Source organism: Ranitomeya imitator, chromosome 5, assembly GCF_032444005.1.
Source record: "Ranitomeya imitator isolate aRanImi1 chromosome 5, aRanImi1.pri, whole genome shotgun sequence".
Taxonomy (NCBI): domain Eukaryota; kingdom Metazoa; phylum Chordata; class Amphibia; order Anura; family Dendrobatidae; genus Ranitomeya; species Ranitomeya imitator.
In genome coordinates, this window is record NC_091286.1 from 367,904,514 (window position 1) to 367,921,762 (window position 17,249).

At 41.7% G+C, this 17,249-nt stretch overlaps 1 protein-coding gene across 1 annotated transcript in view; it reads right to left on the reverse strand.

The window, feature by feature from the left end:
• The window catches only part of COL19A1 (collagen type XIX alpha 1 chain), a 1,728,692-nt gene that overhangs the window by 352,081 nt on the left and 1,359,362 nt on the right, over positions 1-17,249 (reverse strand). The window contains exons 34-36 of the mRNA XM_069726653.1: positions 14,984-15,037; positions 14,139-14,192; positions 5,075-5,128 (exon numbers count right to left, since the gene is read on the reverse strand). Of these exons, the coding sequence (XP_069582754.1) occupies positions 5,075-5,128; positions 14,139-14,192; positions 14,984-15,037 (162 nt within the window). The remainder of the gene's footprint in view (positions 1-5,074; positions 5,129-14,138; positions 14,193-14,983; positions 15,038-17,249) is intronic.

The following is a 17,249-nucleotide window of genomic DNA, read 5'->3' on the forward strand; positions in this document are numbered from 1 at the left end:
AACCCTAACCATAATGGAAAAGAATAAAAGAAATCATTATGAAATAAAAAGAGTAACATGACTATTAGGACTGAAACGAGGGGGATGGCATACTAATTACTACCTTTTGATAACCTTTATAGGGTCTATCACAGTGATCAAAATGAACCAATAAGAAAAATCCCCGATGTTGCAGGGTGTCAGCCGGTCGATCCCAAGGGGTGCACTGTGCATGCACCCACCATTTTTTTTTCAGGAAGTTGGCAGAGGGCTGGGGACAAAGCTGGAGGGATTGAAGGATGGCAGAGGTACTGAGATGGTGGCTTGGCGACCTCATTTCTCTCTCCTCTGACATGTATATCATGTCAGAAGAGAGAGAAATGTTTTTAATAGCAGGCACACTTTTTTCTACTTGATTGGGGACCTGTCATGCTGTTCTGTCTGTATCTGGTTTTCTGCGTGACAATGCATATGTTTGCTTTAACCCTTTACTCTTTTCCCCCTGATTTGAGCTGGGATACTGTTGGCTGTTATCTGGATGGAGCCTTCTCAGTTCCCTGCTCTGCTGCGCAGTCATACATGGGTTTTTTGGTATTTGCCCTGCTGCACACCTTCCTCATGTTCGGTCCCTGGTTGCTGCTGTGAAGCTGTCCACGGGTTGTGAGGTCATTTGCAGCTGGTGCATGACTTTCCATGTGGGTCAGTGCTTACAGTTTCAGTCAGGTGCCCTGAGCCTCAGATCCTGCACTGTTTGTGCTGTAATGGTTTCTGTGTGTGCTTAGTGTTATGATCTGGTGGTTTAGGAACAACATGAGACAAGCTCTGAAGGAGGTGGTATCTGTTCTGACCGCAGACCCTGAACCTAGCAGCGCAACTAGAAATAGCCGTGGGGGGTACCTGACGCTCCCTAGACCCCTCGGCACAGCCTAAGATCTAACTTCCCCTAAAGATGGAAACAGGAAACCTATCTTGCCTCAGAGAAAATCCCCAAAGGAAAGATAGCCCCCCACAAATATTGATGGTGAGAGGAGGGGAAAATAACATACTCAGAGATTAAATCAGATTTTAGCATAGGAGGCCAGTCTAGCTTGATAGATAGGACAGGAAAGGATACTGTGCGGTCAGTATAAAAACTACAAAACAATCCACACAGAGTTTACAAAATCTCCACACCTGACTAAAGGTGTGGAGGGTAAATCTGCTTCCCAGAGCTTCCAGCTAACAGAAAAAATCCATAATGACAAGCTGGACAAAAATAGAATGCACAGAACAATAAGTCCACAACATGTGGACTGAAATGAGCAAAGCCAGAACTTATCTTAGCAGAACTGGTCAGGAAACCAGGAGAATCCAAGCAGAGATGTGAATCCAGCCTGAAAACATTGACAAGTGGCATAGGCTGAAGACTAGAGCCAGGTTAAATAGCAGAGCCAGGAGAGACGATTAGTGAAAGCAGCTGCTAAAGCTAAACCCAAGGAGCAGCAGTTCCAATCAAAACCAGCAGAGGGAGCCCAAGGGCAAAATTCACAAAAGTGCCATTTACAACCACCGGAGGGAGCCCAAGAACGGAATTCACAACAGCTTAGGGCATGCACGGCCACACCTTCTCTGCTTTTATCTGGGTTAGGGTTTGTACTTCAAATGCTGTCCCCAGCCAATTGCTCTGGGGCAGCTCATATATAAAGTTCCCCTGCCCTATGGGCAGGACCTGAGCTACTCACAAAGCTCCTGAACTTTGCTATGTGTGTTTGTGTTCCTGCACCTCTCCTGTCTATGATTTGCAACTAAAGTCCTTGCCTTGATTCCTGTTTTGTTCTGTTCTGGCGCCTGTCCTGGAGGTGGTATATCCAGGCCCGAATCCTTGATCCTGTACCTGTCCTATACCTGAACCTGTCTGAACTGTGTCTGCTGTGATTATGTTCCTGGAATCCCTCTGCATCTGGAGCCTCATTCTCAGTGACTTTGAGTCTCTTGAAACCGGTGTTTCTGCTGAGCATCTACTACTCTGTGCTCTGACTACCATGCGGTGTTAACCCCTTCTGGCTCATGTCCAGTACGGCGGTGCTTGCACCATCACACTTGAGTTCCTTCCTAGGTCCGATGCCCGGAGCCTGACGACCGCAGTCTGGAACCTGATGACCGCTGTCTGGAGCTTGGAGCCTGATGACTCTGGTGGTGCCTGTAGGTCGTGCCGATTGTCTGGAACCGAACGACTCCTGTCTGATGTCTGCCGATGACCCTGGGTCCAAATGTCCTGATGTCCTGTCTGTACCCTGATGTCCTGCCTGTGTCTTGATGACCTCATGGACCCTGATGTCCTGATATCCTGTCTGTTCCCTGATGTCCTGATGTCCTCCTTGTGTCTGATATCCTGATGTAACTGATACCCTGGGCTGCCACGCCAGTGTCCCAGCTGACGACCTGGGCTGCCACGTCAGTGTCCCAGATGCCTATCCGGTATCTCTGATGTCCTGATTTAACCTGATTACCTGGGCTGCCACGCCAGTGTCCCAGCTGAGGACCTGGGCTGCCACGCCAGTGTCCCAGATGTCTGTCCAGTATTTCTGTGTCCTGATGCCCTGCCTGTGTCCTGATGTCCTGAGGTCTTTCCTGAGTCCAGATGTCCTGATGTCCTGTCTGTATCCTGATGTCTTGCCTGCGCCCTGATGTCCTCGTGTACCCTGATGTCCTGCCTGTGTCCTGATGTCCTGTATATGTGTGCCTCGGTGATCCATTGGTGCCTTGGGGTCCACTGGGTGGTACCCTTCTGAGGTGTGGAATCGGGAGCCTGACATCATCATGTTTTGTTTATGTACTGTGTGGCTTTACTTTAGTAAACTTTACTTTCTCCATACCTGAAGTTGTGTGGTGTAATATAGTCCTATGTGTCTCTTTCCTTGTCCACATGCTCAGCTGCCACAGAACCCCAGTCTCTGCCCTTCCCTAGTTCGGGTAGGCTGGGTCCCCCTCTGTGGTTTAAAGGGTCTGTATTGCGTCCTCCGGGGATGCACGCCCCACGCCTTCTGAGGTTGGTCAGCTTGGGGGCGTCTATGGGCTGGGCCGTATCATTGGCGACCGCAGCTTGTCGTAATAGGCCCGGAAAAACTCTGATCATGCTTTCTAGAGTTTCAGCTACCCCCCAGTAGCTGAAACCCCAGAGACTTTCCAATGCTGGTGGGTGTATTAGGGCTAGCGGAACGCACCAAGTAAATATAGATGTTTATTATTGGTGCATTCGCAGCCTGTGGTCCACCGTGCATGAGGAACCTGCTGCTAGTAAATGGTGGCACTATTTGGCAGTATAAGGTAACTATGTTACTTCACAGAGTCGCCGTGAAAGTAAAGCACTGCGCCCTGTTAGACTCACAGGAGCACAAGCTAACTGCCGAGCTGATAGGAGTCAGTGGTCATGCAAACACACAATCTCCTCACCGGAGGTGCCAGTATTCTAGGGGCTTATTTCAGCCGGGTCCCTGAATACATACACAATACACAATCTCCTCACCGGAGGTGACCGTATCCTAGGGGCTTATTTCAGCCGGGAATACATAAACACATAACCACACTGGCGCAAAGCACATAACTTAGATTGATACTAGCACATGGTTGTGCGGTCATGCGAACCTTTTATAGCCGCAGCAACTACAGGACCTTCCCAGAAGGACCAATGGGAGGCTGCCACAGAACTTGAGCAACTTCAGGACATTCCTAGAGGACCAATGGGAGTTGCTACAGTACCTGAGCATGTGACCCTTGATCTCCAATGAGAAACCTTACCCTGGGCATGCTCAGAAGGGGAAAAGTAGGACTTAGTTCCAAAGATGTCTGCTCGCCGCTGACCAGTACTGGCTACAATGGCAGAAGCTGGAAAGGCAGCAGTAACCCTTTGCACAGTGTCAGACTGAGTAAGATGCTGGGACCGACGCCTCCGCTGAGCAGGCTCCACTGCGTCAGGAGAAAAATGGGAGACCGCAGCGGAGATGGCTTGAAATTCCCCCTGTGCAGAGGTGGGAACTTGATCCCTAACAGAGTGTTATACCCTTATTCCAGATCGCCATTTTAAAACAGCAATGCGGGAATAAGGCCCATTGACTGCCGCCGTTTTAATGCGTATCAGCGTTCTTTAAGGGGTTAACAAAAAAATATGTCCAATATATAAAAATAATTTCTATATAAAAGGGAACACAATTTATAATGTTTAGTAGCTGTCTATTGTGGTTATAAAGCTAAAAAAAATGAAAAATATACACAATTTCTATTCTTCTTTACAATTTTCTTCAATTTCAGCAAAAAAAATAATAATTACATAAAAATTAAACCCCATATATCATAAAAACAAAGAGGCAAAAGCTGTTTAAATAACTATAAAATGTGCCTGGTCAGGAATGGGGTAGAATGGACTGGTCATAAAATATTTAACATTGGTCACTTTGCCCATAGAAGCCAATTACATAAATTTCATTTTAGAGATCAATTATAAGAAAAATAAAAACTGTGTTCTGATTGGTTGTTGTCCAAATGAGAACATAGTAGGGATTTGGGGCTATCTAAGGTTGCTTAGTTGTCCATGCCAACCAATCAGCTCTTGTTTTACCAACTTTTTGGAAAATCAAAGCAACAATGTAATTAATTATTAAATTGAAACAGGCATCTTTTAATTCGGATTCAAAAGTCCGTCAATTTTTTTTTTAACACAAGAAAAAATGGACTGTTTTTCCATTATTATGCTGAATTCATTTACTTTGTCAATCTGTTTTTACAGTCAGTGTGGCTTCCATTTTTCTCATATTAAAAAATGAAAACTGAAGGTTCCAAGATTCAGAGCAATAGACAGTAAAAAAAATTACTCTAGGATGCAACATGGATGGCATCGGCATGCAGTTCATTTCACTGACCCCATAACCCACAAATCAGATCATTCAGATCATAAGGTTCATACAAACATCATGTGTATATGAAAAGGCACAAAGAACTCAATGGGTATAAGTTGTGTGAAAAATGTGGAAAGAACACAAATATATATGTGAATGAGGCTTTGCATTGTATGTATTCTGTGATACATTTAGTTTTTATGAGGTATAGGTAAAAATCTTACAGGTGGTCCAGGGGGACCTGTGATGCCAGATATCCCAGGAATTCCAGGCGTGCCCTAAGAATAAAAACACAAACATGCATAAACAAAAAAATAGTTGATTGAAATTTTTGAATGTCTTATCATAATAAAGTCCCAGATATAACAGTATTTATTGTTATTTATTTCCATATTCCTTAGCCTAACCAAAATCCTCATTCATTCCCTCAACTGAAATTCCAGAACATTTTTAGGCTGTGAGACACTTTCAAATATGACAGCTTTGAGATAGCGTCACATTGAATAGTAAAGAAAAACTGTATATTCACCACTTTTCGACATAATGCAAAATAGTACATCCTATTCAAGAAAAGAGGCTCAGGAGCTGACATTGCATCATACTTGGTAGATGCGTGTCTTACACTGTTGTATTCCACTTAAAATCATTAAACAACAAGAGAAACTGATGCAAAAATGTCTAAAAAAATACTTTATTAATATAAAGAAAAACATATGATAAAGTTTAAAAGAGAACACAATCAGAACACTCCCTGTGATGAAGCTGTGCAAAACGCGCTTTGGGGCAACCAGGGCTTCACCACCACTAGGTTTTACATCAGTTACACTATATAACACTGAGAAAGAGGAGTATAACGGGTATAAATTATTTATTATATTATCAAAAGAGAAGAAGATCATACATAGTAACAAAGAATAACGTTACACATATAGATAACACATATACCAATAAGGCGCACAAGGATGGAAAGCAGCACATTTCCAAGCGAAACGCGCGTCGGGGGCTTTTTATTCCATTTTGGTTCCAGCTCGGTGTGTTTTATTGCCCTGCAATTTGTGGTAAGTCCTGCGCAAACAATATATGTAGACATTTTATCTTTTACTACGGCGGTGACTTGCCGCTCTGCTATTACCAGTATTCTGACCATGTCAGACTGGCTACTTTATTAGGGACATATCACACACCGGTGGTTACCTGTTTCCCTCTTACCATCCTTGGGCACCTTATTGGTATCTATATGTGTAATGTTATTCTTTGTTACTATGTATGATCTTCTCTTTTGATAATGTAATAAATAATTTATACCCGTTATACTCCTCTTTCTCCGTGTTATTTAGCTCTGATATGGAGTGGGTTGCTGTTGTGAATTCTGTTGTCGGGCTCCCTCCTGTGGTCATGAATGGTACATCGGCTGGTTCTGTCCATGGACTTCCTCTGGTGGGTGTTTCTGAGTTTCCTTCCACAGGTGACGAGGTTAATTCATTAGCAGGCTGTGCTATTTAACTCCACTTAAATCTTTGCTCCATGCCACCTGTCAATGTTCCAGTATTGGTCTAGTTCACTCCTGGATCGTTCTTGTGACCTGTCTTCCCAGCAGAAGCTAAGTTCCAGCTTGTATTTCTTTGGTTTGCTATTTTTCTGTCCAGCTTGCTATTATTATTGTTGTCTTGCTTGCTGGAAGCTCTGGGACGCAGAGGGAGCGCCTCCGCACCGTGAGTCGGTGCGGAGGGTCTTTTTGCGCCCTCTGCGTGGTCTTTTTGTAGGTTTTTGTGCTGACCGCAAAGTAACCTTTCCTATCCTCGGTCTGTTCAGTAAGTCGGGCCTCACTTTGCTAAATCTATTTCATCTCTGTGTTTGTATTTTCATCTTTACTCACAGTCATTATATGTGGGGGGCTGCCTTTTCCTTTGGGGAATTTCTCTGAGGCAAGCTAGGCTTTATTTTCCTTCTTTAGGGCTAGCTAGTTTCTTAGGCTGTGCCGAGTTGCATAGGGAGCGTTAGGCGCAATCCACGGCTATTTCTAGTGTGTTTGATAGGATTAGGGATTGCGGCCAGCAGAGTTCCCACGTCCCAGATCTCGTCCTTTATTATCAGTTACTATCAGGTCATTCCGTGTGCTCTTAACCACCAGGTCCATTATTGTCCTGACCACCAGGTCATAACAGGTTGCCTTGTTTCCAGGTTTTGGGCTTTTTTTCACTATTTAGTGCTAACAGCCCAATCTTTCCTTTTAGTAATATGTGGTCTGGTTTTGCTATAATCAGTTACACTATGTAAGTTCTCTTTATAATTCTGTCTGGCATCATACTTCCGCTGTCATTTAAATTTTAGATCCAGGTAATTTAGGCTTGTGATTGCAACCCTCTTTTGAGTCACTTTGTTTTTCATTTAAACTTTGTTATCATATATGTTTTTATATTAATAAAGTATTTACTTTTTGTGAAGACATTTTTCACCTCTTTCTCTTGTTGGTTAATTGTTTCTATTCTATAGGTGTGTCCCTGCTACTGGTATTACTACTTTTTGGTAATGGCAAAATCAGTGCTGTAGTCTGCTTGTAATAGCAGCAATTGGATCACATTGTTTACGTTTTTTCAAAGTCACTGTCAAACTCTGACACCAGCAAGTAAAAGAACGCTCATCACACCCCTACATCCTTTCACAAAACGATCACAGAGTGTTGATGGTTTGTCACGGCAGCTGAGAGCCTGCTACAATCCCCCCATCGCTGCCGTTTTTCTTTTCACCATTCAAATAAAAAGAAATAATAATAATCCAAGTTTGTTTTCTCTGTAATCATTCTGATCTAAAAAAACACCAGGGATTCAAGCTTCAGGAGGCTAATTTGCATATTCCAGGTGCCTTCTGGGAGAAGCGAAGTCTCCCTAAGCTAGAAGATCGTTGGGTACAGCCGGGACCAGCTGCTTCGAAAGCATCACCAAACCAGGGATTCAAGCTTCAGGAGGCTAATTTGCATATTCCAGGTGCCTTCTGGGAGAAGCGAAGTCTCCCTAAGCTAGAAGATCGTTGGGTACAGCCGGGACCAGCTGCTTCGAAAGCATCACCAAACCAGGGATTCAAGCTTCAGGAGGCTAATTTGCATATTCCAGGTGCCTTCTGGGAGAAGCGAAGTCTCCCTAAGCTAGAAGATCGTTGGGTACAGCCGGGACCAGCTGCTTCGAAAGCATCACCAAACCAGGGATTCAAGCTTCAGGAGGCTAATTTGCATATTCCAGGTGCCTTCTGGGAGAAGCGAAGTCTCCCTAAGCTAGAAGATCGTTGGGTACAGCCGGGACCAGCTGCTTCGAAAGCATCACCAAACCAGGGATTCAAGCTTCAGGAGGCTAATTTGCATATTCCAGGTGCCTTCTGGGAGAAGCGAAGTCTCCCTAAGCTAGAAGATCGTTGGGTACAGCCGGGACCAGCTGCTTCGAAAGCATCACCAAATTTTTGCCTGTAGGACATTATTGCAAGAGAGCTTGGCTGAGTAGATTACACAAGAAGGAAAACACACAGCAAGTCAGCAGGATCTAGGAGCAACATGGCAGATGTGACAACCTACATGGTGAGCTGCAGCATGTGCTACATGTTCACAGATCGACCAGAAGAAGAATCCAATTTCACCTGTCAGAAGTGTAGACTAGTGGCCCTTTTAGAAGAAAAGGTGCGGGGTCTGGAAGAAAGAATAGCAACTTTGAAACTCATCAAAGAGAATGAAGACTTTCTAGACAGAACAGAAGCATCTCTACTGGTCACAGAAGGTGCAAAAAGTGTCAGAGAACCTCCAAAAGCAGATGAGTGGAAGCATGTGACCAAAAGAAGCAAGAAGACCATGGAGAAATCACCAACCACACAACTGAAGAACCGATATCAAATCTTTGTAGAGGATGAAGATGGCACACCTAAGAATGAAGCAATACCAGCAAGCAAAAAAGAAAAGGGCACACAGCAACAAGTGACAGCAAAAAGTACAGCCAAGAAGCAACGAAGAGTGGTGGTGGTGGGAGACTCACTACTGAGAGGCACCGAAGCAGCCATCTGCAGACCGGACATAACTGCAAGAGAAGTATGCTGCCTTCCAGGTGCGATGATCAAGGATGTGACCGATAGGATACCAAAGCTCTTCAGCTCCAAGGACGTCCACCCATTTCTTCTGATACATGTTGGCACCAATGACACGGCAAGGAAGGACCTACCGACAATCTGCAAGGACTTTGAAGAGTTGGGGAAGAAAGTAAAGGAACTGGATGCACAGGTAGTTTTTTCTTCTATCCTTCCAGTAGACGGGCATGGCACCAGGAGATGGAACAGGATCCTTGATGCAAACAACTGGCTAAGACGATGGTGCAGACAACAAGGATTTGGATTCCTGGACCACGGTGTGAATTACTGGTATGATGGACTCCTCGCCAGAGACGGACTACACCTCAACAAACCTGGGAAACACACATTCGCCAGAAGACTCGCTACACTCATCAGGAGGGCGTTAAACTAGAAGAAGAGGGGACGGGAAGAAAAACATTAGACTCGAACAAAGACGACCCAGGAAAACATACTCAGAAGGGAGGTAAGAACATTTCTAAAACAATCCACAGTGAGGAGATTGGAACAAAACAAAATCCTCTAAACTGCATGCTCGCAAACGCCAGAAGCCTGACAAACAAGATGGAAGAACTAGAAGCAGAAATATCTACAGGTAACTTTGACATAGTGGGAATAACCGAGACATGGTTAGATGAAAGCTATGACTGGGCAGTTAACTTACAGGGTTACAGTCTGTTTAGAAAGGATCGTAAAAATCGGAGAGGAGGAGGGGTTTGTCTCTATGTAAAGTCTTGTCTAAAGTCCACTTTAAGGGAGGATATTAGTGAAGGGAATGAGGATGTCGAGTCCATATGGGTTGAAATTCATGGAGGGAAGAATGGTAACAAAATTCTCATTGGGGTCTGTTACAAACCCCCAAATATAACAGAAAGCATGGAAAGTCTACTTCTAAAGCAGATAGATGAAGCTGCAACCCATAATGAGGTCCTGGTTATGGGGGACTTTAACTACCCGGATATTAACTGGGAAACAGAAACCTGTGAAACCCATAAAGGCAACAGGTTTCTGCTAATAACCAAGAAAATTATCTTTCACAATTGGTGCAGAATCCAACCAGAGGAGCAGCACTTTTAGACCTAATACTATCTAATAGACCTGACAGAATAACAAATCTGCAGGTGGTTGGGCATTTAGGAAATAGCGACCACAATATTGTGCAGTTTCACCTGTCTTTCACTAGGGGGACTTGTCAGGGAGTCACAAAAACATTGAACTTTAGGAAGGCAAAGTTTGAACAGCTTAGAGATGCCCTTAATCTGGTAGACTGGGACAATATCCTCAGAAATGAGAATACAGATAATAAATGGGAAATGTTTAAGAACATCCTAAATAGGCAGTGTAAGCGGTTTATACCTTGTGGGAATAAAAGGACTAGAAATAGGAAAAACCCAATGTGGCTAAACAAAGAAGTAAGACAGGCAATTAACAGTAAAAAGAAAGCATTTGCACTACTAAAGCAGGATGGCACCATTGAAGCTCTAAAAAACTATAGGGAGAAAAATACTTTATCTAAAAAACTAATTAAAGCTGCCAAAAAGGAAACAGAGAAGCACATTGCTAAGGAGAGTAAAACTAATCCCAAACTGTTCTTCAACTATATCAATAGTAAAAGAATAAAAACTGAAAATGTAGGCCCCTTAAAAAATAGTGAGGAAAGAATGGTTGTAGATGACGAGGAAAAAGCTAACATATTAAACACCTTCTTCTCCACGGTATTCACGGTGGAAAATGAAATGCTAGGTGAAATCCCAAGAAACAATAAAAACCCTATATTAAGGGTCACCAATCTAACCCAAGAAGAGGTGCGAAACCGGCTAAATAAGATTAAAATAGATAAATCTCCGGGTCCGGATGGCATACACCCACGAGTACTAAGAGAACTAAGTAATGTAATAGATAAACCATTATTTCTTATTTTTAGTGACTCTATAGCGACAGGGTCTGTTCCGCAGGACTGGCGCATAGCAAATGTGGTGCCAATATTCAAAAAGGGCTCTAAAAGTGAACCTGGAAATTATAGGCCAGTAAGTCTAACCTCTATTGTTGGTAAAATATTTGAAGGGTTTCTGAGGGATGTTATTCTGGATTATCTCAATGAGAATAACTGTTTAACTCCATATCAGCATGGGTTTATGAGAAATCGCTCCTGTCAAACCAATCTAATCAGTTTTTATGAAGAGGTAAGCTATAGACTGGACCACGGTGAGTCATTGGACGTGGTATATCTCGATTTTTCCAAAGCGTTTGATACCGTGCCGCACAAGAGGTTGGTACACAAAATGAGAATGCTTGGTCTGGGGGAAAATGTGTGTAAATGGGTTAGTAACTGGCTTAGTGATAGAAAGCAGAGGGTGGTTATAAATGGTATAGTCTCTAACTGGGTCGCTGTGACCAGTGGGGTACCGCAGGGGTCAGCATTGGGACCTGTTCTCTTCAACATATTCATTAATGATCTGGTAGAAGGTTTACACAGTAAAATATCGATATTTGCAGATGATACAAAACTATGTAAAGCAGTTAATACAAGAGAAGATAGTATTCTGCTACAGATGGATCTGGATAAGTTGGAAACTTGGGCTGAAAGGTGGCAGATGAGGTTTAACAATGATAAATGTAAGGTTATACACATGGGAAGAGGGAATCAATATCACCATTACACACTGAACGGGAAACCACTGGGTAAATCTGACAGGGAGAAGGACTTGGGGATCCTAGTTAATGATAAACTTACCTGGAGCAGCCAGTGCCAGGCAGCAGCTGCCAAGGCAAACAGGATCATGGGGTGCATTAAAAGAGGTCTGGATACACATGATGAGAGCATTATACTGCCTCTGTACAAATCCCTAGTTAGACCGCACATGGAGTACTGTGTCCAGTTTTGGGCACCGGTGCTCAGGAAGGATATAATGGAACTAGAGAAAGTACAAAGGAGGGCAACAAAATTAATAAAGGGGATGGGAGAACTACAATACCCAGATAGATTAGCGAAATTAGGATTATTTAGTCTAGAAAAAAGACGACTGAGGGGCGATCTAATAACCATGTATAAGTATATAAGGGGACAATACAAATATCTCGCTGAGGATCTGTTTATACCAAGGAAGGTGACGGGCACAAGGGGGCATTCTTTGCGTCTGGAGGAGAGAAGGTTTTTCCACCAACATAGAAGAGGATTCTTTACTGTTAGGGCAGTGAGAATCTGGAATTGCTTGCCTGAGGAGGTGGTGATGGCGAACTCAGTCGAGGGGTTCAAGAGAGGCCTGGATGTCTTCCTGGAGCAGAACAATATTGTATCATACAATTATTAGGTTCTGTAGAAGGACGTAGATCTGGGTATTTATTATGATGGAATATAGGCTGAACTGGATGGACAAATGTCTTTTTTCGGCCTTACTAACTATGTTACTATGTTACTATGTTACTATGTTAATAAACAAAACCCAAAAACTAGGCAAATGCATTTTTTTTCACGATTTCACCACACTTGGAATATTTTTTCTGGCTTATCAAAGCTACAACTTGTGCTATAAAAAAAGAAGCCCTCATTTGGCTATGTCAATAGAAAAATAAAAACGTTGATAACAAAAAGCACAAAAATGAACCTCAGTAACAAAGGGTTAAAAACACTGTCAAGTGATAACGCTATTGCCCTGGGGTTCACAATTGCTATAACCCAGATACCAAGTGTTATGGCAAATCCTAGTATAATGGAAAACCAATCTATCGGATTCTAAATTGTTTTCTTTCACCCAAAACATACACAGGGTATAAAATATTTTATTATGTAAAACATCTCATTGTATATGCCAAATTATTGAACTTTTTAATCCAACAGTTTCAAGCTAAAATGTAAAAACAGGTGACAGAAATATGTTTTAAAGGTCATCTTGGGCTTTGCTGATATTTTGTTATGGGTCTAAGAATATACAGGAAACTAGTTACTAACTATCTGCCTGTTCTGCCTGGTGTTGATCTCTGCCAGCTCAGAGAGGTCAAGGACCGCTGCTTTTGGTGATTCTGCTGCTTCATTTGACGTCAAATCAACAGAGCAACTCTTCTTCTTCCGGTCTGCTCTGTCGACAGGGCATCACTGCGAATTTCATGCTGATTAACAGCTGGTTCCCAGCAATCAGGCAGCTGGCTGTTAATCAGTATGACATTGCCAGAGATACAGATTTAGCAGAGCAGAATGGAAAAGATGAAGCTGCTCTGTCGATGTGATGTCACCAGGAACCACAGAATGACCATCAGGAATGGTCTGTATTGTTACCACTTTGAGCTGACAGAGCAACTACCTACCTGTACGTTCTTAGCCCCACAGAAAAAAGTAGGCAAAGGCCCGGATAACATCTTTAATGTTTTAAAAGGATTGTCCAAGAAAAAATTATAATGACATATCCTGTATTACCCAGCAGAGGCCACTACACATTATTGTTGTTTAGCTCTGCTGAATGTCTGCATCCAGCTACCACTGGAGCCAATAACAGCTGATTATCGGCTGTACTGGATGTGGGACCCCCAATGATCTAATACTGATGACCACTAGATCATCTGTATTGGCTCAGTGGGGGTATTACATCCAGTACATCCACAGCTTGGATCAAACGATATGTTGTCAATATTTATTAGTGGATAACTCCTTCAATTAATATTTTTCATGGTAGATTTTAAACATATAACAGTGTTGAAACATTTAAATCATTTTGTAGTATTTTGGTTAAGCATAGTATATATTTATAGTATATATAGCAAATGGAGTATATACTTATAGTATATTTAGTTACCAATAATATTTTTGGTTACCTATATATGGTGTACATATTTTGTTGTATAATTGTTATGATCGGTTTTGTTGACCATACAGATATGTAAATTATATGTAATCAGAATCACTCAGTGGAATATTTGATCTTTTTGAAGGTAAGACATTGACATTAATTTGTATGAAATCATATAGAATGCTGTAACTTAATGTTCATATACATTCTGCAAAATTTGCCTGGTCCATAAACATGCATAATTAGAAAAATACAATTATATTATCGACTCTGGTTACAGAACAATTTACTTATTTCCTCCTTGCTTCATTGGATCCATTGCAACTAGTTCGTATTTACCGTACAAACACACTCTGGATGGACATTGCAGAATGAATATTTAGATGAAAGAAGAAAACATCAGTACCTGGTTACCCTTCTCTCCCGACAGGCCAGGAAAGCCACGTTCACCTTTGATACCCTAGAAAGAAAATCCAACAACCAAGCAATCATTGTAGTTCATTTCAAGCTCTGTTAACTGTATTGCTTCAAATGAACTGTACAATTCATTTTTAGTAGCATGCAGAGTTACCAGAGAATCTGTCATACACTATTCATACACATAAAACCTTCCGACCAAAAATGATTTTTTACTTGTATTTTTTATGAGTTCTGCTGTGAAGAACATCAAAGGGCTAAATCGTAGGCATCCGTTGGGGTTTTATTGTTGAATGAAATTAATATAATTCATTACGAAAGTGATTTATGATAATAAGATGCTAAAATAATAGTTTACATGATAAATATGCGAGTAGATAAGATGAGGAAAAGAAAGTCATCTAGCTATTCACAGGTACAATAGGGAGAAGCAGTGAGTGATTCATTATTGTCCAGTCATCTGAATTCGAATCTGTGGTCCGCAATCTGAGCCAGTGTCTAGATGAACTGAATACTCTGTATGATATATTTTCATCATGACATGCTGATCAACAATCTGTTTTCTATTCTCCTCACATTTTTCGTTTGATCTGTGTAGAATAAATGTACTGCTGCTGAACTGCTGTCAGTGTCATTGCACGGCCCTGACAACCTGTTTATTTTACCAATCTTGATCACTTCATCTTAAATTGATCACTAAGATTTGTTTTTTTATGTTAGGTTGAATTAATTCCAGGTAGTCTAATAAATCTAGTACAATGTATTTTTATGGCTTGTAAATGTAATGATGTACTGTATGTGACATTTTGGTTAGTACTCACTTTGTCAACTTACCTTTGGCCCTTCTTTGCCAGGGATCCCAGGAGGGCCTCTTGAACCTGGATCACCCTGTTAAGAAAATAAATTATAAATGCATTGAAAGGATTACAGCAGAGATTACTATTCTATCTAAAGGGAATCTGTCAGAACGATCCATCAACTCTCCGCTCTAAATTGTTTATATGGCCATATAGTTTTCCGAAATATATTGTTAAAATACCTTTAATTATGCAATCTCCTGCTCCCTGAATGAAAAATCACTGTTTAAATTTACACGCAAATTAGGCTTAAGTGCTCTAAGCATGTCAAAGCACTTCCCAAGTCTTTGCCTCCTTGCTTTGCTTCCCACACAAAAATATAAAAAATTAAAATAAATTGGTCAATTTACGCTTGCTCACCAGTCTTGGCAAGGTATCCTTTCTCTGATAGGACCCTAAACTTAATATTTATCAAAAATGCATCTCCTGGGCTGAAGCATGCAAAGGTCAGGTGGAATAATCACTAAAAAAAACTGCCATTGGCTCTGTTTCTTACCCAACCCGGCCTTCCACCATTTGACAGTAGCTGTGTAGGCAAGACAATGAGTTGTTAGTCAAGCAGTGAAAGGTTAGACATAAGCAGATAATAGAGCTGGGGAGGCAGTGGCAAGGAAAGTGCTCTGTTCACACCCAGGGCACTTAAACCTTAGTTGAAAAGGAATTAAAACATTGATTTTTCAGTCAGGGAGTGACAGATTTCTTCAGTAAAGGCGTGGATGACATTAACTTTCACAGAGTAAATTAATCAACTAAACAGCTTTGTTTTTTTTGGGGGGGTAGAGGTTATGTTGACAGATTCCCTTTAAACATTTATCAGCGGAAATAAGACTGTATAAATATCATTCTAGGCTTCTACAGAAACAATGTGCATAACTTTTACCTTCTTACTTTTCACAGAAATACATTATGACTAAAGTGCAGTTTATATTTGCATTATGGTTTCCTATTATAACATAGCCAAAATTACCCCAAATAAGGTGATGGATCCATTACATGATGATCACCAATGGCTTTTAATAGGGTCCCGTTATGGTGCCTGCTGTTCTACAAGAAAAAATATCTCTGCATACTTTACTACTTTTTTCATTAATTATACTGGAATTTGCAATGGATTCTCCATTTGGAAAAGTGAACCCAGCTTAAAGGTTAGCATTAAATAATAAAACAAATTATTAAAGTGGTTGTCTTGGATTTAGATATTGATGACCTGCTATCACCATACCAACACCAGTCAGCTGTGATCTGTTTTGGTGCTTTCCTGACATCCACTACTGATTTGATCGTGAGTAGTGTTGAGCATTCCGATACCGCAAGTATCGGGTATCGGCCGATATTTGCGGTATCGGAATTCCGATACCGAGTTACGATATTTTTGTGATATCGGGAATCGGTATCGGGATTTAGATTATTGTGTAAAATAAAGAATAAAAATAAAAAATATTGATATACTTACCCTCGGACGGGCCCTGGTTGTCACCGCTGCAATTGCCATGTTTTCCTTCCTATGAATGAGCTTGTTAAGTACCTTCGATGACGTCGTGGCTTGTGATTGGTCGCTGAGCGGTCATGTGACCGCTCACGTGACCAATCACAAGCCGCAACGTTATCGAAGGTTATTAATGCGCTCATTCCTAAGAATGAGCGCGTTAAGGACCTTCGATGACGTCGCGGCTTGTGATTGGTCGCGTGAGCGGTCACATGACCGCTCAGCGACCAATCACAAGCCGCGACGTCATCAAAGGTCATTAAAGCGCTCATTCTTAGGAAGAAAAGCAGGGCCCATCCGAGGGTAAGTATATCAATATTTTTTATTTTTATTCTTTATTTTACACATTAATATGGATCCCAGGGCCTGAAGGAGAGTTTCCTCTCCTTCAGACCCTGGGAACCATTACGGATACCTTCCGATATTTGTGTCCCATTGACTTGTATTGGTATCGGATATTGGTATCGGTTATATCCGATATTTTTCGGAAATCGGCCGATACCATCCGATACCGATACTTTCAAATATCGGACGGTATCGCTCAACACTAATCGTGAGACTACCATCATTTTATACACAATAATCTTGGCTATCTCATACAAAAATTTGACTTGCAACTGTTTAGCATATGATTAGTTATGCAGATTCTTGTCATGTCACTGCATTGTTACTGTTTTTCTCCTGGTGGTTGAATAATATTTTTCTTCCTGAATACTATAAAATGCAACCTGTTCTCATATTTCCTAATAGCTCAGTG